The 23,684-nt window shown below is 30.5% G+C and overlaps 1 protein-coding gene across 1 annotated transcript; it reads right to left on the bottom strand.

The window, feature by feature from the left end:
* Positions 1-20,669: 20,669 nt before the first annotated feature.
* LOC106428647 (zinc finger protein SHOOT GRAVITROPISM 5-like) lies at positions 20,670-21,397 on the bottom strand. The gene is made up of 2 exons (XM_013869390.3): positions 20,963-21,397; positions 20,670-20,894 (listed from the first exon to the last, which is right to left on the bottom strand). Exons 1-2 carry the CDS (start codon positions 21,319-21,321, stop codon positions 20,765-20,767), a joined length of 489 nt encoding a protein of 162 aa, XP_013724844.2. The 5' UTR covers positions 21,322-21,397; the 3' UTR covers positions 20,670-20,764.
* Positions 21,398-23,684: the final 2,287 nt, after the last annotated feature.

The raw sequence follows: 23,684 nt of genomic DNA, 5'->3' as shown, positions 1-23,684 counted from the left end.
TCAATTGATTCCAAACCTTATGAACTCGTAGTAACACCTTCATTCTCATCGCCCATACCGTGTAGTTCGTTGAAGATAACATCGGGCAGACCACCGTGGAAGGCACGGCTTCTCTTGTCTTTGATGTTGATTTTGAATCACTCATTCCTTCAGTGAAACTTCTTCAATGAATCTAACTTAGAGTTCTGAACCAAATAAATTGACTAGAGAACAAAAGCGTTCAACCTAAACAAGAACACGTTCTACCCTAGTTTTAGGCGTTGAACACAACAACTTTAATAAAAAGTTCTTCCTTTATTGATGTTTAGAAAACTTCTAAAAAAATAACTAAACACAAGCTATTATTCTTTTTTATGATTCATCACACACGATGATCACAATATATAAGAGCTAGATTTCCTTTTCTATCCTACTAAACATTGAATTGAGAATTTTATTTTTCTTAATTCTAATAGTTTTAGTTAGTTATCCTAATTCCTTTAATGATAACTTTATTTTTTAGTTATTCTAATTACTTTTAAAATAATTTCTTTTTCTACATGACTTATTTTTTAGTGATGTTGAAGCTTATCTCCAACGCATATTTCATATAAAAACTAATATCTTATAATTGGTTTAAGATGCCATAAAATAGCCAGATCAAAAAGACAAGCAGTCAAAATATGCAAATCTCTTTTCCTCTTACAGCTATGGTTTAAATTACGACAACCATTTTTAAACCTGTATATTTTAAAGTAAATTTAACGGAAATAAATAGTCATAAGATAATTAAATTGAACTTGGTTTTTATTCTCGAGACAAACAGAATGGAATTTTTATATTTGGTTGATATATTTATCAAATGAACAAACTACAAATAGCATAGTTTTTTGCTTCAGAAAGTGCATTTTATTCATGAACTTGGGTTACAACTCTTCTAATTACGAAAGGGCATTTCTTTCTGAAATTTCTTCATAAACTGCATCAAATTATTTTTGATCAAAACTGCATACTTAGAATCTCTAAGAAGAAACTTATACACTTAATCAAGACTAGTTCAAAAAAAAAAAAAACACATAATCAAGAAAAGTAGATTCAAAATAATAATAAAAAATCTAATACTTATGGCACTGAATGTTACATGTAAGATCAGGATCAACTTTTGTTTTCTAGGGCACGTAAATAGGATCTATAGCAACCACTCACATTAATTATACATGGTCAATCTTTAATTTTGATTGGCAGTGAGTTGTTTAAAGAGAGACTCTGCCTTTCGCAGACACTAAAGGTAAGACTCTCCTTTTCTCTATCGTTTACTTTTGGCTCAATTACATGCAATAAAATATCTAGACTTAGCGGTTTTTTTTTTTTTTTTTTTTTTTGTAAACTTAAACTTAGACTTAGCGATTTTCTTTATCTTCTTTCACTTTCTCTTTCTTTTTAGTCAATGAACAACTAATATTTAAAATAAATATTTACTTTATATTTCTGTATACTTCTGTCTACTTGGGTCATCTATATAGTACTGTATATAATATCATTGTTTTCATCAGAGCCGTGCTTAAATTTTTCTTTTTTGGTGTAACGTGCTTAAACTATTTGTTACCTTATGTATAATAAAACTACCTTCAGTTAATATTTTACAATAAATCAAAAAAATTATATAAAACTATGATACAAAATGCGGTAATTTATATAAAAATTATGGACATTATTTGTTTAAGTAGGTAAAAAAGGAATAAAATTTGACTACCAAATAAGAAGATAAAAATAATATAACTAAATGTAGTGAAAATAAAATATAAACACAAATACAAAGAAAAAAAGAATATTTTTTTAAGAAGAAACATATTTTAATTTAGATTATTTTGTGGAAAATTCTAAGAAAATAACTTCACACCATATAAAAAAGTACATTTCTTTGAAATCAAACTGGTGCCCTAAGCCATTGTTTTCAAAAAAAAAAAGACAATGGCTTAAGACATTAGTTTGACTTTTTTTTATTTAATTGAGTAGGCACGACTATGGTCTTCAATACACTTGCACATCAATTAAATTGTCTGTATCGCCCCGATCGCTACGGCTAAATAGCCTATCACGCCCACTCTCTCAGCTCGTAGGCTCTATTTCGTGTGACTGACGGTATGTTAATTTTTTGGAGGTTCATAAGTCTTGTTTACTGACTCTGCAATCACCACATGACTTTTTCATGTGCTTTGACATCACTCGCACGATATCATGAATCACTTTCCGATAGGTCACCCCTTCTACTGTATCAGTTCAAGCATGCTTAACTCTGGAGTTCTAAACAGATGTGTGTCCGAAAAGGTAAACGCACTTTGGTGACATAGATAGTCAAATCATTTCCCTTAATTAAGCTTTTCCATATAATACAAACCAAAATGTTACAATTCACCCCCTCTCAAAGAACGCAACATCCTCGTTGCGTCCCAAGGTCGTTACCATGTTTGTGTGAGCCCTCACTAACTCCATACTCGTCTGGGTTCAGCTATGATACCACTTGTAATCCCCCCCCCCTAACCGCCACAGCTTATGGGCCTCCCACGCCTGCTCTCTCGGCCTGTGGGTCCCACTACGTGCGACAGACAGTATGTTAATTTTTTGGAAGTTCATTAGTCTTATTTACTGACCTTGCAATCACCACATAACCTTTCCATGTGCTCTGACCTTATTCGCACCATATCGTGAATCACTTCACAATAGATCATCTATTTTTCTATTACTCAGTTCAAACACGCTTAACTCTGGAGTTCTAAATGAATGTATGTCTAAAAAATAAGTGCATTTTGGTGATATATGTAACAAAATTAATTCTCTTAATCTTTTCCATATACCACAAGTCGAGATGTTATATTATCTTCAATACTATTATTGATATTGCATAAGATTTTCTTATGTGCAAATATTGAAACCTCTGCTTTGTAATTCTGTAGAACCGAGACTCTTTTGTCCTTGTTATCTAGTTCTCAGGCTGACATTTAGAACTTTCCATGTGAATTTGGGAACGGTCAAGCATTTTACAATCAGTAAAAGGATTGATCATGCATTTATAGTCTTTAGAGCAAAACTATTATACCTCAAAACGGTTTCCAAGACCGTCAGTTAGTATATATAGTCTTTAGTTTTTGTTACCTTAGAATACAATTATACAATTAAATAATTGATTTTAACCCTATTTTGGGAATTTAATATCTCTCCACAGTAAGCAATTAGCCATTTTGTTGGAATCTATCTAATTTTTTCTTTCCGTTTATTTTTTGCCTACTATTGAAGGACAGTTTCTAAACTACTACTTGTTTAATTTTTATTTTAAAGAAATAACACTACTAATATATATTCAAAAAAATATTTTAATTTTTTTCTAATAACAGCTTCTTCTTCAGTTAATAGTGGTAGAATGTAACATGGCCATGGGATGAAAATGATACATCACGGCTAAATATCAGAAGAGATGGTATGACTTCCTGGCCATTTGTCATATCTAAAAAGGTTTTTATTACTTTTCGCAAAACATACTAAATCAGTTGTATGAAATATCCTTATTATATCTTTAAAACTGTTTGATGATGTTCTTGAAATATTTTGAAAATCGTTATAGTTTAAAAACCAAAACATCAAAAGGCTATTTAAAATGTATCATATCTCATGCTTTTTATTTGTGAAATATAACTTTAAAATACTTTTCTGTTTTTGTTTATTTTATGTATTAGTAGTTTGGATTCCTGTACGGATCCCGATTTGAATGTCATTCATTTTAATTTGAACTAGAGATTGATTCATGCATCCGCGCGGATATTGATTTTTATATTTTTATATATTGATATTTATTTTTCACAATTAGTGTTATATATTTTAGATGAGTCATAATATAACTAATTGTATTCAAAAGACCTGGACCGAATCAGGTAATATGGTTATTTTTGGTACAAATATCCAAATCCGTCTAAGATACATTTGTTATTTAGATATTTTTAGGTTTGTATACATCAGAACTGAACTCATCCAGATCCAGAAGAACCCAACTCAAAACCCAACTCAAAACCCATAGATAAATTTATAATATTTAAGCGGAGCCTAATTTCAAACAAAAAAAAAATACTCAAAAAGAACAACACATACCTAAATGGATAGCCAATGTTCATGCCTAACTGATTTTATAAAGTAATATTTTATTTTTGACAGCAAACAAAACATTTACAGACTCATATTGACTCTGTAATCCAATTTGGTAACTCCGCATCCTTTTTTTTTAAAAAGTAATAAAAAGACTTTTTTATGTGTTTGGCCAAATTAAATGAAATATAAAGAATTTTTTATTTTGTAAAATAATTATATGGAGTGAAAAACTTAGTGACAATAAATGTAATACATTTTTATTATTTTATTCAAAAAACATGTTTTTGAATTATGTTTTTGGCTACATAATTTTCCAATGATTGAAACTAAAATAAATAAAAAGGTTTTAGTAAAATAAACTAAACTGAAAGTTTAACCATATACAAAATCCAGTTATTTTATATTTTTATTTTATAATTGACATAAAGTTAATGTTGATCAACTAATAAATAAAAATCTGCACTATTATTGTTATGATAATATAATTAATGATGTGATGTATTGTTAAGATAATATAATTAATGAAATTGTTAAACTAAGTGAAATATTGAAAAACAATTAATGTAATTATATTAATGAAACTACTAAAAGAACACTATACTTCTTTTTTTGTACTGCTATCTATTTTTCCAAACAATTTTCATTTATATTGATATCCATGTTTCCAAACAATACAAAAAGATACTTCAGTTTTAATAATATAGATTATTTTCCGGTGATTATTTATCTATAGTATTGATTTAATTATAAGAAACAAAATACTAAAAATAATTGGTCAACTTACAAATGAATTCAAATATTTACACAAATGAATTCAATTTTTTTACTGTTACCCATTTTACATAAACCAACCAAAATGTAGATAACAAATAAACAAAAAACAGATTCATTCTCATTTAATATAATGTAACTTAAAATATTATCCATGCGGGCTAAACACATGTTTTATTTGTTTTTTGTTTGAATATTTTTCAAAATTTTAGTAGTATATATTATAAAATATACCGTATAAATGTGAAGTAAGATTGAAGGAAATTACCATTTTTTTTTTATTATAATTTTTTTATAAATTATTTCAATCTTTTTTAGAAAATCTCAGTTTAATTGATCTATTTTCTGTCAAAATTTTAATATTATAATATTATTTTAATGAAATATATAGATAATGTTTTAATTCCGGCGACATTCTTACTAATAACAGAGGTATACGGATCCGACTGGTGACCATTCTGGATTCTCTATTACAATTCTAAATTAATAGATTCTACATGAAATTTTCCTAAAATATTGTACAGATAAATTTAAAATTACGACTCTTCTTATAAGTTTCCTTACATTTGCTTTTAGTTTATCTACCATCTTATTGCACTTATATTTTTCAATAATTGGTTTCTTATCAATATATTATGATACATTCAAAACATATACACAATTTTAGATTCAATAGTTGTCAAAATTATATTTTCACTGAAAACTTGAGCTGTTTAGAAATAAATTTGTACAATGAAGATATCCTAATTTTAACATTTCGTGATTTTTAAATGTTACTTTCCTGTTTCTCAAAGATAATAGTCTGAATTTTTACACATAAACAATATTCAGAGCCGTGCCAGCATTTATGGTTGCCATAAACAAACCATAAAAATTTCCTGCAATAAAAAATAATAATGCATATCATAATAGAAGAAAAACATATAAGTAAATAAACTAACAAAAAATAGTAATTATACAACAAAATTTATTAAAAATATTAATTAAGTATTTGTCATTAAATTTTGTAACTAATTTTAAGATCAAATAATTCAATTACTCAATGTTTTGTTTTAGAAAATTCAGCTACTCATAATAATTGTTTACATTGTTTGTTACATAGGAAACCCATGCATGTATTCATTAATCATAAGCTCATATTTTTACTATTATAGTGCTTTCACCGTATAAACTCAAGTTTTTATGGTTACATTATGCCTATGACAGTAATAGATGATGCCCTTGATCTTTAAAAATTTTTTTGCTGCCATAAAGGGAGGCTTCTTTTTTTACTACTGTCGCACGGCACTGACAATATTGATGATCGATATAAACGTTTACTTTTAAACTGAATAATTTTTAATGACATTCAACCAATAACAATTCAAAACTAAAATTATTTTCCATCAATACTTCTTGATATCCAAATGTGTTATCATCTACTAATAAAATCTATGTCGAAAAACTAAAAAAAAATATCTTTAGGAAGAAAGCAAAAAAAAAAAGAGAAGACGCTAAAAACTCATCTTTTAAATACAGGTAAAGTATTTTTTTTTACAACAATAAAGTACTTTTTTCATTGATCATTTTTCATATTGTGTCGTTTAATTGTATTGTGGAAAAATTTATTTCAAGTTTATCTCCTTTTTGGCTGTGTTTCCATTATAGATATCAACCCAAAATCTTGGTTACAAGTAAATAATGCATAATAATGAATGCATGACGAAGGAATCCAAATCAAATTCGATTTAACTGTTGATGTACTACAAAAAGTAGTACGTAATGTGTTGCATGAAGCTGGAGCTATATTGGAGTTCGTGTATTGATTGCTTGAACTTGAAAAGGAATATATGTGTGAAGACAAAGGGATGTTTTCCATTAAGAAAAAGAAAATTTTTCTAAAGACAAAGTTTGTCATTAAGGAAAAATGAAGTTTTTTTTAAAAGGAAACAGAAAATTAACAAGGAGATTTGGAGATTTTTATTTGGAGAAGAGAGCCACGAAATCCACCTAGTATAACTAGGTTGGGGGAGCTTTGTATGGGATTAACATAGAAAAAGAGATTTGTATGGGATTAACACAGAGAGAAGTATTCTTAGCAAAATGAGTTTTCATTACTTGTATGGTGAATGGAATATAAATGGCTAAAGAAGAGAGAGTTTCTTAGGATCATGTATTACATCATAGAAACGTGTGAGTTTAGTGTTTTCCGGATTAAGTAGGACTTATAAGTTTGTTGACATGAAGCAGAAGTAAGCTGCCAGACTTGAGAAGTAAGCGGCTAGACTTGAGAATTAAGCTGCCAGACTTGAGAAGTAAAATGCCAAACTTGAGAAATATGCTAGAGACTTATAAGGTTTTATAAATCTTTTATAAGACTTTATAAGGTTTTATAAGGCTTTATAAGGTTTTTATAAGCTCAAATTTTATTGAAGAGAAGAAGACTGTTGAAGATATTTTAAAACAATGAATATTTTATTATATTGTGTACTGAGACAACTTGCCTTTAAATATTTGTACCCAGATCCATAATTAAATCAAGAAAACTATTATCTCATTCTCTCTCTTACATTTTGAGATCTACTTTCTCTCTCTCTCTATGTTCTTCATGTTCTTCATTCCCCAGAAATAAACTCTCAATAATTCTCTCATTCTAACATGGTATCAGAGCATTAAGCTCCTGAACCTCACAAAAGCTTCCGCAAATTTCTTTCTTTCTTTCTTAGATTATCTTCAAAATCTGTTGGATACATCCTTTTATCCGCTGGTCCAAAGGTCTTTCAAAAGGGAAGAACCTCACCAGAACTCAAGATAGAAGAGTACCCTATTCTCTGGAACTCAAGAAAGCTTCAACCATATCAGGAAACGCTTCTTCAAAGTCCAGTTTATCTCAAAATCAGTAGGAACAATCTATTGTCCACTGGTCCATATCTCTCCATGAGGGAGAACTCCAACATGGTGTTGTTTCCAGAGTACAAGAAGGCTAAGGAACAACATAAGAAGCACAATATGCCAAGAAGAAGTGACTTGAATCAAGCCAGGAATGTAATCAAAGAGTTTGAGCATCCATCGATTCAAGGTCGAACCATGTATTCATCTGTCATTGGTGGTTCAAATGAAGAAGGAACATGGAGAAGTACTGATAGTGCAGCCAACACTGATGGTCCAACAACCACGAGTGACCTACATTCCCTTATCCAAGCCTTTATCTCATCCAAGAAGGCTGGTACACACTCTCTTGACCCTAAACCTATCATTATAGATTCAGGAGCAAGTCATCACATGATTAGTGATAGAAACTTGATGAGTGATGTCCAGCCTGCCTCAGGGAATGTTCAAATAGCAAATGGTGATAAGATTAAGATAGAAGGGATAGGGAACCTGAGGTTGTTTGATAGGGAATCTACTGCCTTGTATATGCCTCAGTTTACATCAAACTTGATATCTGTGAGAAAGGCTACTGTTGATCTGAGTTGTCAGGTTGTCTTCAGACCAGATGAAGTTGAATTTCAAGACTTAAAGACAGGCCAAGTGATTGGAAAGGGGCACGTTCACAATGAACTCTATCATCTTCAGAAGACAGAGATGTCTAGACCATCCACCTCTCAGTGTTTGGCTAGTACATCCAGTGGGGTTGATAGCACACTATGGCATGCTAGGTTGGGACATCCTCATACAAGAGCCCTAAACTTGATGCTTCCAGGTGTGGTCTTCAAAAATGATGATTGTGAAGCTTGCATATTGGGGAAGCATTGTAGAACAGTCTTCTCACAGTCTAGCACCATCTATGAAAGATGTTTTGACCTAGTTTACTCTGATGTATGGACTGCTCCATGTGTGTCCAGAGAGAACCACAAATACTTTGTCACTTTCATTGATGAGAAATCCAAGTACACTTGGGTGACACTGATTCCGTCTAAGGACAGGGTGTTGGATGCTTTCAAGAATTTCCAGACCCATATCTGCAACCATTTCAATGCCAAGATGAAAATTCTAAGGTCAGATAATGGTGGAGAGTATACAAGTCATGCATTCAAGCAATATCTTGCTCAACATGGGATTACTCACCAGACAAGCTGCCCTTACACTCCTCAACAGAATGGAGTTGCTGAGAGAAAGAACAGACATTTGATGGAGGTAGCAAGATCAATGATGTTCCACACCAATGTTCCAAAAAGGTTCTGGAGTGATGATGTGATGTCTTCTACTTAACTGATCAATATAACTCCAACTAAAGTCCTCAACGACATGTCTCCTTTTGAGGTTCTAAATAAGACCAAACCATCTTTGGACCATTTGCGTGTGTTTGGATGCCTCTGTTTTGTGATGATACCTGGGGAGCTGAGGAACAAACTTGATGCTAAAAGCTCAAAAGCTATGTTCATTGGTTACTCTCCAACTCAGAAGGGGTATAAGTGCTATGATCCAGAGTCAAGAAGGGTTCTTGTCTCGAGGGATGTGAAGTTTGCAGAATCTAGAGGCTATTATGATGGAAAGAGTTGGGATGAGCTCAAAGATCTTTCTCAATCAGCCTCAGATAGAGCAAATAACCTTAGGGGAGTAATGGAGAGCCTGGGAATCAGTATGCCCTCTTTACCAAGTGTGGAACATGTCCCTGAAAATGTATCATCTACTGCAGCTGATAGTGTTGAGAGCACTCATCCTAATCATGAGGGGGGCAGTAGAAATGTTGAGCAGTCTACACAAGCTCAACCTGAAGAGAACTCTGTAGCTCATGATCAAGATGAGATGCCATCAGAATCAGATGTTGAGACTCAAGTAGATGCGGCAAGTGAAGGAAATGAAGCAGAACCTGAGCAGATACAACTTTTGAGAAGGAGTACAAGGATCAGGAAACCCTCACAGTGGATCAACACAAAAGTTTACTTCAATGCTGAAGCTGTAGCTCACCCAATAAGTGATGTATGCTCCCTTGCTCAATATCCAGAAGATCATCAAGTCTTCATCAGTGAATTGGATCAGGAATACATTCCAAGAACATATGAAGAAGCTATGCAACACAAGGAGTGGAGAGAATCTGTTGGAGATGAGATGGGAGCCATGATCAAGAATGATACATGGTTTGAGACTGAACTTCCTAAAGGAAAGAAGGCAGTGACAAGCCGGCTTCTCTACACTATCAAGTATGAAGCCAATAGAAAACCAGAAAGAAAGAAGACAAGACTGGTTGCAAGGGGATATACTCAAGTGTATGGTGAAGATTATCTAGACACTTTTGCACCAGTGGCCAAGCTTCACACTATAAGGATTCTCTTATCTCTTGCTGTCAACCTTGAGTGGGATTTATGGCAGATGGATGTGAAGAATGACTTTCTTCAAGGAGAATTGGAGGATGAAGTCTACATGAGACCACCTCCTGGTCTTGAGAACATGGTGAAGCCAGGAAATGTTCTCAGATTAAAGAAAGCAATTTATGGCTTGAAGCAATCTCCAAGGGCTTGGTACCATAAGTTGAGCACCACACTCAATGGAAGAGGCTTTGTAAAGTCAGAAGCTGATCACACCCTCTTCACATTAACTAGTAACCAAGGTATTGTGGTCATCTTAGTCTATGTGGATGACATCATCATCACTGGTAGCAACAAGGAAGGTATTCTCTCAACTAAAACATTTCTTAAAAGTGCCTTTGATATCAAGGATTAGGGAGAGTTGAAGTATTTTCTTGGGATTGAGATCTTCCGCTCTAAAAAGAGGTTATTCTTATCTCAAAGGAAGTACGTACTTGATATTTTAAAGGAGGCAGGAAACCTTGGGAGTAAAAAGGCCAAGACTCCATTAGAAGAAGGATACAAGGTGCTGAGAGAGGGGGAGTATGGGTCTACACCATTTGGAGATATCAAGAAGTATAGAAGAATGGTGGGCAAGCTCATCTATCTAACCATCACTAGACCAGATGTGTGTTTTGCTGTGAATCAAGTGAGTCAACACATGGGAGCTCCTAAGGTGCATCATTTGTATATGGTGGAGAGGATCTTGGGAGCTCCTAAGGTGCATCATTGGAATATGGTGGAGAGGATCTTAAAGTACCTAAGAGAGGCGCCTGGCCAAGGAGTATGGATGACATGTAACAAAAGTACTGAAGTTGTTGGGTATTGTGATGCTGATTGGGCTGGAGACAGAGTTGATAGGAGATCAACTACAGGCTATTGCACCTTCATTGGAGGAAACCTGGTCACATGGAAGAGCAAAAAGCAGAAGGTGGTGTCTTGTTCAAGTGCTGAAGCAGAGTATAGAGCAATGAGGAAGCTTACTAGTGAGCTCATTTGGATCAGAAACTTACTAAAGGATTTGGGCATAGAGACAACAACACCAATCACAATGCACTGTGACAATCAGGCGGCCATACATATAGCATCAAACTCAGTGTTTCAGGAGAGGACAAAGCACATTGAAGTTGACTGTCACAAGGTGAGACAAGCTGTGGAGCAGAAGATCATTTTACCCTGCTATACTAAAAGTGAAGATCAGTTAGCTGATATCTTCACCAAGGCAGCAAGCACTAAAGTCAGTGAGTTCATTCATCCAAAATTGGGACTCATAGACCTCTCATGTTACTGATATCTCCTTCCTGAAGTGTTTTACTCTTTCTTTGACTTGAGTTTTCTCCCAAAGGGTTTTACCTAGTTGAGGTTTTAATGAGGGAATACTTCATGGCTTCCAAGCTTGACTTGTTCCATATGGTCAAGCTTGAGGGGGAGTGTTGACATGAAGCAGAAGTAAGCTGCCAGACTTGAGAAGTAAGCTGCCAGACTTGAGAATTAAGCTGCCAGACTTGAGAAGTAAAATGCCAGACTTGAGAAGTATGCTAGAGACTTATAAGGTTTTATAAATCTTTTATAAGGTTTTATAAGACTTTATAAGATTTTTATAAACTCGAATTTTATTGAAGAGAAGAAGAAGAGAAAAGAAGACGGTTGAAGATATTTTAAAACAATGAATATTTTATTATATTGTGTACTGAGTCAACTTGCCTTTAAATACTTGTACCTAGATCTACAATTAAATCAAGGAGACTATTCTCTCCTTCTCTCTCTTACATTTTAAGATCTACTTTCTCTATCTCTCTATGTTCTTCATTTCCCAGAAATAAACTCTCAATAATTCTCTCATTCTAACAAAGTTTACTTGGAAGAGATCTAGCAAAGACATATATTTCTTTGTCGAAAAATTATTTATGTTCTTTGTGTTCATCTGTGGTAATACTTTTTGATACATTACTCGTACTACTATATATATAACAGATCCGTCTTGCACATCCGTCTTGCACATCCGTCTTGCACTTTCATTAACTACTACTTTGACAACAAAGTGCGCATATATGCACAAATAAATATGTAATTGGTAAATCTTTGGCCATTTGCCGAAACATATATAGCTTTTCTTTAATGATATATATGTAAATTAGATATAAGGTAGTGATGGATCACATGATCGAGAGTAACTTCCATCATCCATTGTCCCCTTTTCCTTCCCTAACACTGTCTTTTCATTCCCTTCCATTCTAAGGGCATTGTCACTTTCTCTTTTAAATCTAACCAAACTTGGCCTCTTCTTCTTGTTTATTTTCTCCCAATCATTAGAACTAATTAAACTTCCATTTATATGATATAGTTAATAGCTAATTTTATTTTTACAAAACTTCATGATTTATAACTTTTGATTCGATATTAAAAATTATGAGCATATATACGGGTTGCAAAATTAATCTTTGATTCTAATACACATAGATTCAAATCTGCATATCAGTTGTTGTTGATAAAAATAAATGAGTAATACGAGTACTTATAAATAATTTCTCAGTGTAAATAGATTTCTAGAAGGTGGAAGACAAGGAGATACACATGACAATAATGAAGCTAACTTGTGTAAGGACCACATATTTATATGGACATCGAAACTAAAACAAATCTCTGTCAAAAGGATATAAACTATAAGAGACGATGTTACTTATTATCAAATAGTTTATATTGTAGAAAGAATTAGATCGAGATTTAATCTATATATTTTGGAAAAAAATCTAACAAGAGGGGACAATCAAAGATCCATCCCACATGGGATTCAGAAAATATGTAAATTGGTGAAAAAGCTGAACAAAGAAAACAACATTTGGAAAATGATGGCTCTCTTTGATCTCTTTCTCTCACACAAATACCAATATGATTGATTCTATCTACACTTATATTATGTGTGTAAGCATATACATATGTATGTATAAATACACTGATGATACACATAGATATAATATATATGAGTGTAAAAAGACAAATGTGAAAAGACAAATGTTAAGGTTGTGTCACTATGGGCAGGATTGCTATGCATTGATGTATCTAATCAGTTTCCATTATCTTCCAGGTTTCAGAGACATCTCTTTCCTTCTGGTGAATTCAACGTTGTGATTATACATTTCTTCTTTCTTTTGTATGTAAGCAGAGACACACTCATTATGTTCATACACGTACGTCAGTGACTGTACGACAAATATGTATCTTTGTATATACTCTACATTTTACTAAATCAATTGATTGTCTTAAACATGGAGTATTCATTTTTATTGGTTTCATAAGAGATGATTTTTTTTAAGATGTTAAATTTATAGGTCAACAAAGCGAAAAATATATTTACAAAATGTTCTAAGCACTATACGAGTAGAAACTTAAAGGCTAAAACGGATACCAAATAGAAAAGGACTAAAACATAGCAAAATGGAGTTTAGCATAGATTGTAGCTTTCGCTGAGCCGAGTAACAAAAACAACCAAAACTACATTCATCAGGTCGTGGGGCATCTGGTCTGAGTTGAGGCGCAGCCGTACGATGCGAGTGTGTATATATTTCTTGATGGTTCAGAAGATAATTGGTTATGTTTTGCGTCAAGTTCTTTTTTTTTGGGGGGGGGGGGGGGGGGGGGTTGGTCTAGTGGTTTTGTGGAAGTTCTTGGCCTCAGAAATTAGTCGGATCTTTACGGTCCCGTTGACCCGGATTATATAAAGAGAAGTATTATTAACTACAAGGATGTTATTTGGAATCCCAAAATGATTTGAGAAAATATTTTTCTTTAAATTACGTTAATAAATTAAAATATATTACTACTTATACTCTTCTGTCTTTTTTTGTTTCGAAATGTCTTAATTAGCAATCTAGAAACAGGTCTTTTGAGTATATAGAAGCATATCAAAGGATTAGAAAACCGCATTGGGTGATACTGGATGATGATGGAAAGGAAGTGATATTTGTAACTTGTAAGCACTAAGCAACAATAGTTCAATTTCATTTTGATTAACAAATATATATTTTGGAGTTTGTGTGTAGAGAAAGGTCTAAGAAGAAGAAGTTGAAAACAAGTGGATACTCCGACTCCCTCCCACCCGTTGTTGTCTTTGTAATTCTGTCATCAATTATTCATTTTGTTATATATAACCCGATCGATAGTGGTTTTTGTTTGATCCATTTGCTTCTATCTTTCATTATCAAAGGTCCTTATCATCAAAAACATGAGTCATGGCCCCTACAGTTTCACTACATCTTGTTACTATATATAAGTTCTATAGTACATTGATTAAGTTTAGTGGTTGGTCTAGTGGTTTTGTGGAAGTTCAGCTCCCTAAGTTTGACTCTCGTTGGGAGGGGACTAAGGAACCAGCTTTTGTTCTTGGCTCAGAAATTAGTCGGATCTTTACGGTCCCGTTGACCCGGATTATATAAAGAGAAGTATTATTAACTACAAGGATGTTATTTGGAATCCCAAAATGATTTGAGAAAATATTTTTCTTTAAATTACGTTAATAAATTAAAATATATTACTACTTATACTCTTCTGTCTTTTTTTGTTTCGAAATGTCTTAATTAGCAATCTAGAAACAGGTCTTTTGAGTATTTAGAAGCATATCAAAGGATTAGAAAACCGCATTGGATGATACTGGATGATGATGGAAAGGAAGTGATATTTGTAACTTGTAAGCACTAAGCAACAATAGTTCAATTTCATTTTGATTAACAAATATATATTTTGGAGTTTGTGTGTAGAGAAAGGTCTAAGAAGAAGAAGTTGAAAACAAGTGGATACTCCGACTCCCTCCCACCCGTTGTTGTCTTTGTAATTCTGTCATCAATTATTCATTTTGTTATATATAACCCGATCGATAGTGGTTTTTGTTTGATCCATTTGCTTCTATATTTCATTATCAAAGGTCCTTATCATCAAAAACATGAGTCATGGCCCCTACAGTTTCACTACAACTTGTTACTATATATAAGTTCTATAGTACATTGATTAATTACAGTCCAATATTATTTCTGAGCTTTTTTGTTGACTTAATAATTGATCCGCAAGGACACATACTTTATCGCAGTAGAAATCATCTTCTTTTTCGCGTAAAAAAAATGTAAACGTGAAGGTAAATATTCTACCAAATTTTCTTAGTAATATAATATATTATTTAGTTTTTCTTTTCTTACAAGTATGTGCATTTTTTCTTTCGACTTCGATATATAGCAGTAACTTCGGATATTTTTCCTCTCTGGTAACTATGAGATTAGTCTCTCGGTTAAAAACAAACTTTTATTCATTAAGATCTACTTAGCTTGTATCAATCAAGGGTTATTACTTTTCATTTTTTCAAAACAATGTGTTTTACTTTATTTTATGCATCAATGATTATAAAATACACTATTTTCTTGAACATGAATCCGAACGATAAAACCTAAAGAGTACTACAAAAGAGATTCCGCAAGTATTTTGCCGATCAACAAAAGTTACAGACGTTCACTGACAAAAATACAAAGAAAATTTTCATTAAGTGAAAAAATGAGATTTGATAGATTATTTACAAATTAACACTTTCATATTATAAAATAATAAATAATATGATAATACCCTTTTATTTTTTAATTAAATGGGAATAAAATTATAATGATAAATAGTTATGCTGTCAATAAAATTACACTGTAATTTGTTTTATAATATTAAAAGATGCCAATTTATTACTAAAGTGTATTGAAAGTAAGCTAAATACTTAAAATAAGAAGTAAAACATTTTAAATAACTTTATTTTTCACATTTTGTAATATTAGTTTAATTATTGATATTTTTTTTCTTATAATAAAGTACTATATAAAATATTTAATCAAACTAATATGTATTTCAAAATTCCACAAATCTGCAAATTTTAAAATTTTCTGCAGTTTAAATAAATTTTTAATGTAATTTTGCAATTAAACGGTGTTTACCGATCGAAACCTTATCTTTCCGGGAAAAAAACAAATCACTGAGAGGTAGCAACTCCACACGTATGAATGTCAAAATGAGTTATAGCTTATGAGCTGGCTCAGCTCAACTTGATTTTTCATGAGCATGATCTCTGTTTTTAGGCTCATTTAATAAATGTGCTTAATGATCGAGTTTAAATTAGATTACGAGTTATATGAGCGATCTTTAATGATCATGAGCTAACTTACGACTTTGGTCGCTTTTATACTTATATATATAAATAGATGACTTCTTTTTTCTTATTTAAGAAAAGATAGTTTATATATTAATCATATTTATCTTCTAAAATTAAATTTTAAAACCAAAAAGTTATAAATATATACAAAAAAATGTAAAAGAATATTGATACCAATCCTCATATCATATATCTTTTGAATTAAAATCTAAAACAAAATATTCCTAAGATTCTCATACAGATATATAGTATGTATGAGAGTCTTAGGAATATTCATTTTGACACCTCTATCTACACATATGTAAGAATAGTACTGCATGAAGCTATATATATATATATATATATATATATGTATTATTTAGCTTAGGGCTGGGCAAATAAACCGAACCCAAAAACCCGAACCGTATCCGATCCGATAAAAATGAATCCGAACCGATCCGAACCCGACGTAAATACCGAATGGATCTTGTTCTGTGGTATTTCGGGTTATGGGTATTATCCGAACCGAACCCGAATCTAAATGGATATCCGATAGAACCCGAAACATTCAAAACCTCAAAAAAATCTTGTACCAAACATGATCTCAATTCCTAATATGTATCCAAAATACACTAAGAAATGTTGAACATCTAAAATACTTATCTATTACATGAAGGTTGGTGGTTCTATTACATGAAGGTTGATGGTTGAAGATGGCCGTTGAATCTTGAAGTATTTAGATTTTGATTTTGTTTTCGTTAAACACAGTTTCTCATTTCATGAGAACTTGGTTTTCGTTTTATACTTTTATTTATTTGGTTTTCTTTTTATCAGTAAATATATTTACTTTTCGTTTGATTTTGAATGATCACGGTTGATGTTCCTTATTTTTGAATCGATTTTACTTAAGTTTTGGCTACAAAATAGGTACAAATCAGGTATTTTAAAACTGAAGAACCAATTTTACTCATGTTTTGGTTATAAAATAGGTAAAAATCAGGTACTTTTAAACCGAAAACCGAATGGGACCCGAACTCAAAAGTATATTGGCTTGTACCGGTTCTTTGAAGATTTACTAACCCCGACCCGAATCCGATAGAATCCGAATCGGTCCCGAACTGAACTTTCATATAATCTGAATGGGACTGATTTTGATAAACCCGAAAAATCGAAACCCGATTGGGACCCCGAATGCCCAGACCTAATTTAGCGATATATATCTGGCAATAGACAATGCCCAAATTGGAATCTTGATTAGTACAGTATATCATTTGTATATAAAAATATCGACAAGTACAGGCAAATGTATATTTTATACGCGCGTGTAAAAGGAATGTTCTAGAATTAAAAAAAAAAAAAGGAATGTTCTTTGTGTGTTTAAAAAAGAACATGTAAATGACGTACGTAACGTAATGGTTTTAATACGAAACTCATTACCTGGAAGAAAATAGATCATTTTAGTTAAAAAGAAAAAAAAAGTGTTTACATCCAAAGAGCAATAAAAAGCTCTCTAGGGTTTCATGGAATTCTTTTTCAGCAATTTATGGTTAGTTTAGCACCTTTTGGCCTTTGCCATAGTTATCTATACTATTATTTGCGAATTAAATTTTCGGAATCGAGCTCCCACGTTAAAAGTTAGAGTGGTTAATATCATTTATACCCTTAATGAATAAAATGTATAAATAAATTGAAAAAATAAAATGAAATTTTAATTTATCTGATTAGATAATTGATTCAAATTAATAATAGAAAGAATTATCCAAAATCTGAAAATATAGTTTAAAAAAAACAGATAATTTATATATATATATATATATATATATATTGTATTGTTATCTGAAAAAATCTTTTAGTGAAAATTTAAAAACATAAATTATACAACTAAATATTAATCAAATAAAATTATTAATTATATAATTAAAAATAGAATATTGAGTTATCCAAAAACTAAAAATATAATTAAAAAAAGATAATATCTATATATATATTGTATTGTTATCTGAAAAAGTCTTTTAGTAAAAATTTTTAAAAAACATAAATTATATAATTAAATATTATTCAAATAAAATTTTTAAATTATATAATTAAAAATAGAATATTGAGTTATTTTAAGATTTATTTTAGTATAATGAACATAGTGTACAAAGAACTTTTCAAAAATTTATGAAAATGTTTAAGCCCGCATCGCGGGCAAAATACCTAGTTTTCTAGTATTTTGTACTTTCTCTTGTAAAAAAGTTTGCACAATGGGCTTAGTTAGAACCGTGTAGTAACACATTTTAAAGCATTCATCATTTTTATGTTTATAGGGCAGATTTATAAACATATTATTTTGTATAGTCAATTGATATAACGTTGTTTGTTAAGTTTTTTTTTAAAAAATATTAAACCTAGATTACTACTAATATTTCTAAGATTTCTTTTCTATCATCACAACTTAACTTTAAAACCTAGCTTTCAAAAAAAAACTTAACTTTAAATTAATGAGCTACAGTTATATTTACAGTTTTGAATTTTATTATTTATTTCTTCTAAGTATGTTATTGTTTATATTTTATGAAGTGTTATAAAAAAAACATATTTTGTTGATCAATATAATATCTTTGTATCACTTTTTTATATAAATATTTATTCTAAAGTTGTAAAATAATCTTTTTGTTTGAAAATAGCAAATATTATTTCTGTTTAAAGATAATAGTTTGGGTGTTACAGATTTTTACAAGTTAAACATAAAAATAAGACTAGTTTATTTTTAGATGAACTTTTCTATCAAAATTTTATTTCATAAATATTTTTTCATTGCAAAACAATTTAGTACAAGATTTTAAATATTCTTTTAGCCTGTGGCATAAAAACATCTAGGCACAGCTCTGGGCTTAATTTTATTGTAAAAAACATTATAGCGTCAGCAGCGTAAAAACAAAGATTCTTATCAAAATAGTAACGAGAAGATGAAACAAAGGAAAAATCTACTGAATTCCACAGGTAAAAAGATTGTCATATAGATGACAAAATGGCAGACATGGAAAATTAATGGGCTTTTGAAAATTTATATAAACTAGTAAATTTAAATATCGTTTATCTTTATTTATTAGTAACTCATAATAATTGCATTACATATAATATGACCGATCGACTAGATTTTACTAGCGTATAGTTGCTAATTAGTTATATGTATTTTAGAATCTTATGGTTTTTTGAATTAATATAATCCTTTATATAATCTCTGTAGCTAGTACAAGTGTTTCAATATTTTTGTACATAAATAATGGAATCCTGGATCGGACGGACAGTACAGATCAAATTATCTCTTTACATTATATATATATATGTATGAAATTTATATCTTTTTCTTTTTTTGCAAAAACAGAAAATGAATGTATGAATTTAGGGTATTATTTGAACTAATCCAAATCATTTTAATTTACATGAAATTTTATGTTATCAAATAACAGGATACTATAAGAATAATATTTAAATCGACCTAGGAAATTAAAAGTAGATGAAATGAGCATGGTGATGCAATAATTATACCCATCATCTCCATGCATAAATATCTTTACACACACACACACACACACATATATATATATATGTACTTGTGTTTATGATTATTTGCCTAAAAGAAAAATAACCATCAGTTTTCATTTAAAGGAACAGTAATTTCAAAAGTGATTGGAATAAATAAAATGAACCAGATGGAGGTCATCCAATAATTATATTCAGATCATGCAAATTGTTCATTCTTCTATTTTCCACGTTCCTTTATTTGTATGGTACAAAAAAAAAAAAAAAATTGTTTATTGTTCACTCTATCTCTTGTTACTCTAATATCAAGCACTTAACTAGCTGATCACACTAATTAGGTTTTGTTCTATTTAATGGTTAATTAGTGACATAATTCGAGTTTAATACTCCAAATAGCTAATGTTACAGAATTGACATGATTAATGTACACACGGTAACTAATTGAATTTCAGTCCATCAAATCCCCATGTAATTGAATTGTTTCTGATACTATCTAAGATGACACAACGGAGTTTGGAACACACATGACCAGTTCTCGAGGCTAATTGACTGAAGATCAAGATTCCATCATTTGGGTACAAATTTCTTCGTCGATGGGAAATCATGCTGAGAATGTGGTTTCATAGACTTAAGATTTTTCTCATCTTCGAGAAGTGTTTTTTTTTTTTTTTTTTTTTGATCAACATCTTCGAGAAGTGTTAGATTCCTATTTTACCGACTTATATTTTTTTGATACATATGTAAACGAGGTCTTTTGTTGATCAATGAATTTTAAATTTCAACAATTTTCAATGTATTTATTAGGTCATGAGAAGTAAGAGAACGTTTAAGTAAAATTGCCGGGGAAATAATTAATTTCTTATTTGAACATATCATATGTTTTCCTTAGATTTCAAGAAAACAAAAAGAAATTAATTACGTAAAAAGATTATTAAGGCCTAAAACGCTGACTGCAAGAGTGGCAAGTGATCTCCAAGCAAGCCGTATCGATCTTGGTCATTGATCTCTCCTTCAACCTCTCCGCTCTCTCAACCTCCTCCCTCGCCTTCTGCCACATCACCCTGATCCCAATCCAAAATCAGTTAACCAAACCAAACCAAACCGGAATTACTCAGTATAAGTTTGTTACCTTGCACGAGCAAACTCAGATTGAGCCATCTCCATCTCACGGCGAGTCAGCTCTCTGACTCTCTCGGCGTAAGCCTTCTCTATCGCCGCCAGTCTTATCTGCTCCGCCGCCTGCCACTTCAGAGCCTCCACACCTCCTCCGCCGCCATCGCTTACATGCTCCACGGTCGCCGTTGGAATTGTGCTAAGGCTGATGGAGAGTTTGAGGTCGAGATCGTGGTGGAACATGGATGAGGAATGGTGGTGATCGGTTGTTGTCACTGTTGGGAGGAGTGTCCTTACCGGAGATTCCGTCGACAGTGGAGAAGGTAAAAGCTGAAGCTCTTTGTGATGATCATGTTGCTGCTGTTGTTCAGCCATTTTTTTGGTTTTGTTTTTTGTTGGGAGCTAAAAAAAGGCTGCAGTTTTCAATAAGTAGGGGGTGGCATTACCAATCACTTTATATGTAAGCTGCTTCGTGTCTGTGCACATATATACCTACTTGAAATGACTGTTATATCCTCGGTGCTTTACTTTTGTGTTGTATACTTCCTCCATTTCAGATTGATTCATGTTTTAGAAAAACAAATTGTTTCTAAAAAAATTCATATTTTACCTTTTCAATGTATGCAATAACGACAAATTATAAATTTTAAAGACATTAATTGTATTTACTGAACTTTGATTGGTTAAAAATCATAAAAAATAGCTAAACACCAAAAATAATTCATTTATTGTCAAAATTTTACGTGTTTTTTTAATAAGTGTGAAAACTCTAGAATCTATACTATTATTTGAGAAGACATTAGTTAATTAATTAATATTCTTATTTAAAATTTTATTTCATATATATACTTATCATGATATTTAAGATAATTAATAATTTGTTTACTTGTCATCTTGTCCATAATTTTAGAATAAATCACTAGTTTAATTAATTAATATTATTATTTAAAATTTTATTTCAAATTTATTTATCATGATATTTAAGATAATTAATAACCATTAAACTATTTCTACCGATATATTAGGAGTGTTCAATCCGGATATTGGTTCGGTTTCGGTTCGATTTTTTCGGTTTTTAGGTATTTCGGTTAGTAAAATACAATTACCATTCTAAATCCATATTTAATTCGGTTCGGTTTATATACCGTCGGTTTTCGGTTTATTTGGTTTTATACCAAAAAAAATAATTATTTAGTTTGTGATCATATTATATGATTTTAGAGTCATGTTGTCAACGCAGTCATTTATTAAAAAAATATTATATGTTTAAATAAAAGAACAAAAAATAAATAAAAAAACGCTTCTACCATCTAATAAAATAATCAAATCAAAGCTTGAAATTTTGAAAATAAAAATTAAAACAAAACAGAAACACCAAAGAAAAACAAAACAGAAACACCAAAGAAAAGTTTTATATTCTTCCATATTTAGTGTTCATCAAAGTCATGTTGCTTCGATTGAACACGAAACTCTTTCATTTATAGATAAGAAAAAAGTTGTGAAGAATTTCCACTAATTGTTGTCCATCAAATTTTTAATCTTTAATTCAATATAGTCAATGCTAAAATAAACAAAAAAATAAAAAAAAAGACTAAGAAAATAAGAAGCCTGAGTTGCGATGAATTGTTACTTAATTATAGTTCAAGTTTTTTTACAAATTAGGGATTCTTTATTACTGTAAACAAATTTGGTAATAGTTATTAACAAAAAAATTAATGTATATAACAAATAGTCATTCGTCGGTATAAAATATATACATATTTACATGTTTTTATTTTTGATCGGTTTTGATCGGTTTATTCGGTTTAATCGGTTATAAACCAAACCATATCCAAATCCTACGGTTTTTATAAAATCATATTCATTCGGTTTGTATGGTATATTCCAAAACCAAACCATATTATCTATTTCGGTTTGGTTCGGTTTGGTATAGTTCGGTTTTACCATATTGAACAGCCCTAATACTCTTACTATTTTAAAAATATTCATTTTATATATATTTATCGTAATATTTAAGATAATTAATAAACATTAATCTATTTTACTGATATTTATACTATTGTTTTTTTATTACTTATCATATTGTCCATAATTTTAGGATAAGTCATTAGTTTTGCTAATTAATTTATTATTTAAAATTTAATTTAATATATATATATATATTTATCATGATATTTAAGATAATTAATAATCATTAACATATTTCTACGGATATATATACTATTATTCTTTTGAAAGTATTTATTTTAATATATATATCATGATTTAAGATAATTAGTAAATATTAACCTATTCTACGACATATATACTATTATTTTTTAAATATATATTTTAACATATATACTTATTATGATATTTAGGACATTTAATTTATAAATAGTTATTAACAATTGATATTAAAATTTGATATTAATTAACAATATCTACCGATAATATTATAATTACGTTTATCTTATATTTAATTTATTTTAATAACTAATATTATAGCCACTTTTTTATTCTTATTGGAAATATTTATCAAAATACATATTATTATAATAATAAAATAAAGATTAAAGGTAAAACATCAATGAAAAGATGCCGTAAAATATGAATTGCATACTTATGTTAAATATTTTATATATATTTAATATTAAACAATCATATTCCGAACCTAAGATAAATTCATTTGTATTTTTACATGACAATCACAAATGAATTTATCTGTAAAATCACAAATGTTATCAAAATAATATATT

This window comes from Brassica napus, chromosome C8 (assembly GCF_020379485.1).
Source record: "Brassica napus cultivar Da-Ae chromosome C8, Da-Ae, whole genome shotgun sequence".
NCBI lineage: Eukaryota > Viridiplantae > Streptophyta > Magnoliopsida > Brassicales > Brassicaceae > Brassica > Brassica napus.
The sequence above is the reverse complement of the archived record's forward strand: the minus strand, read 5'-3'. Positions and strand labels throughout refer to the sequence as shown.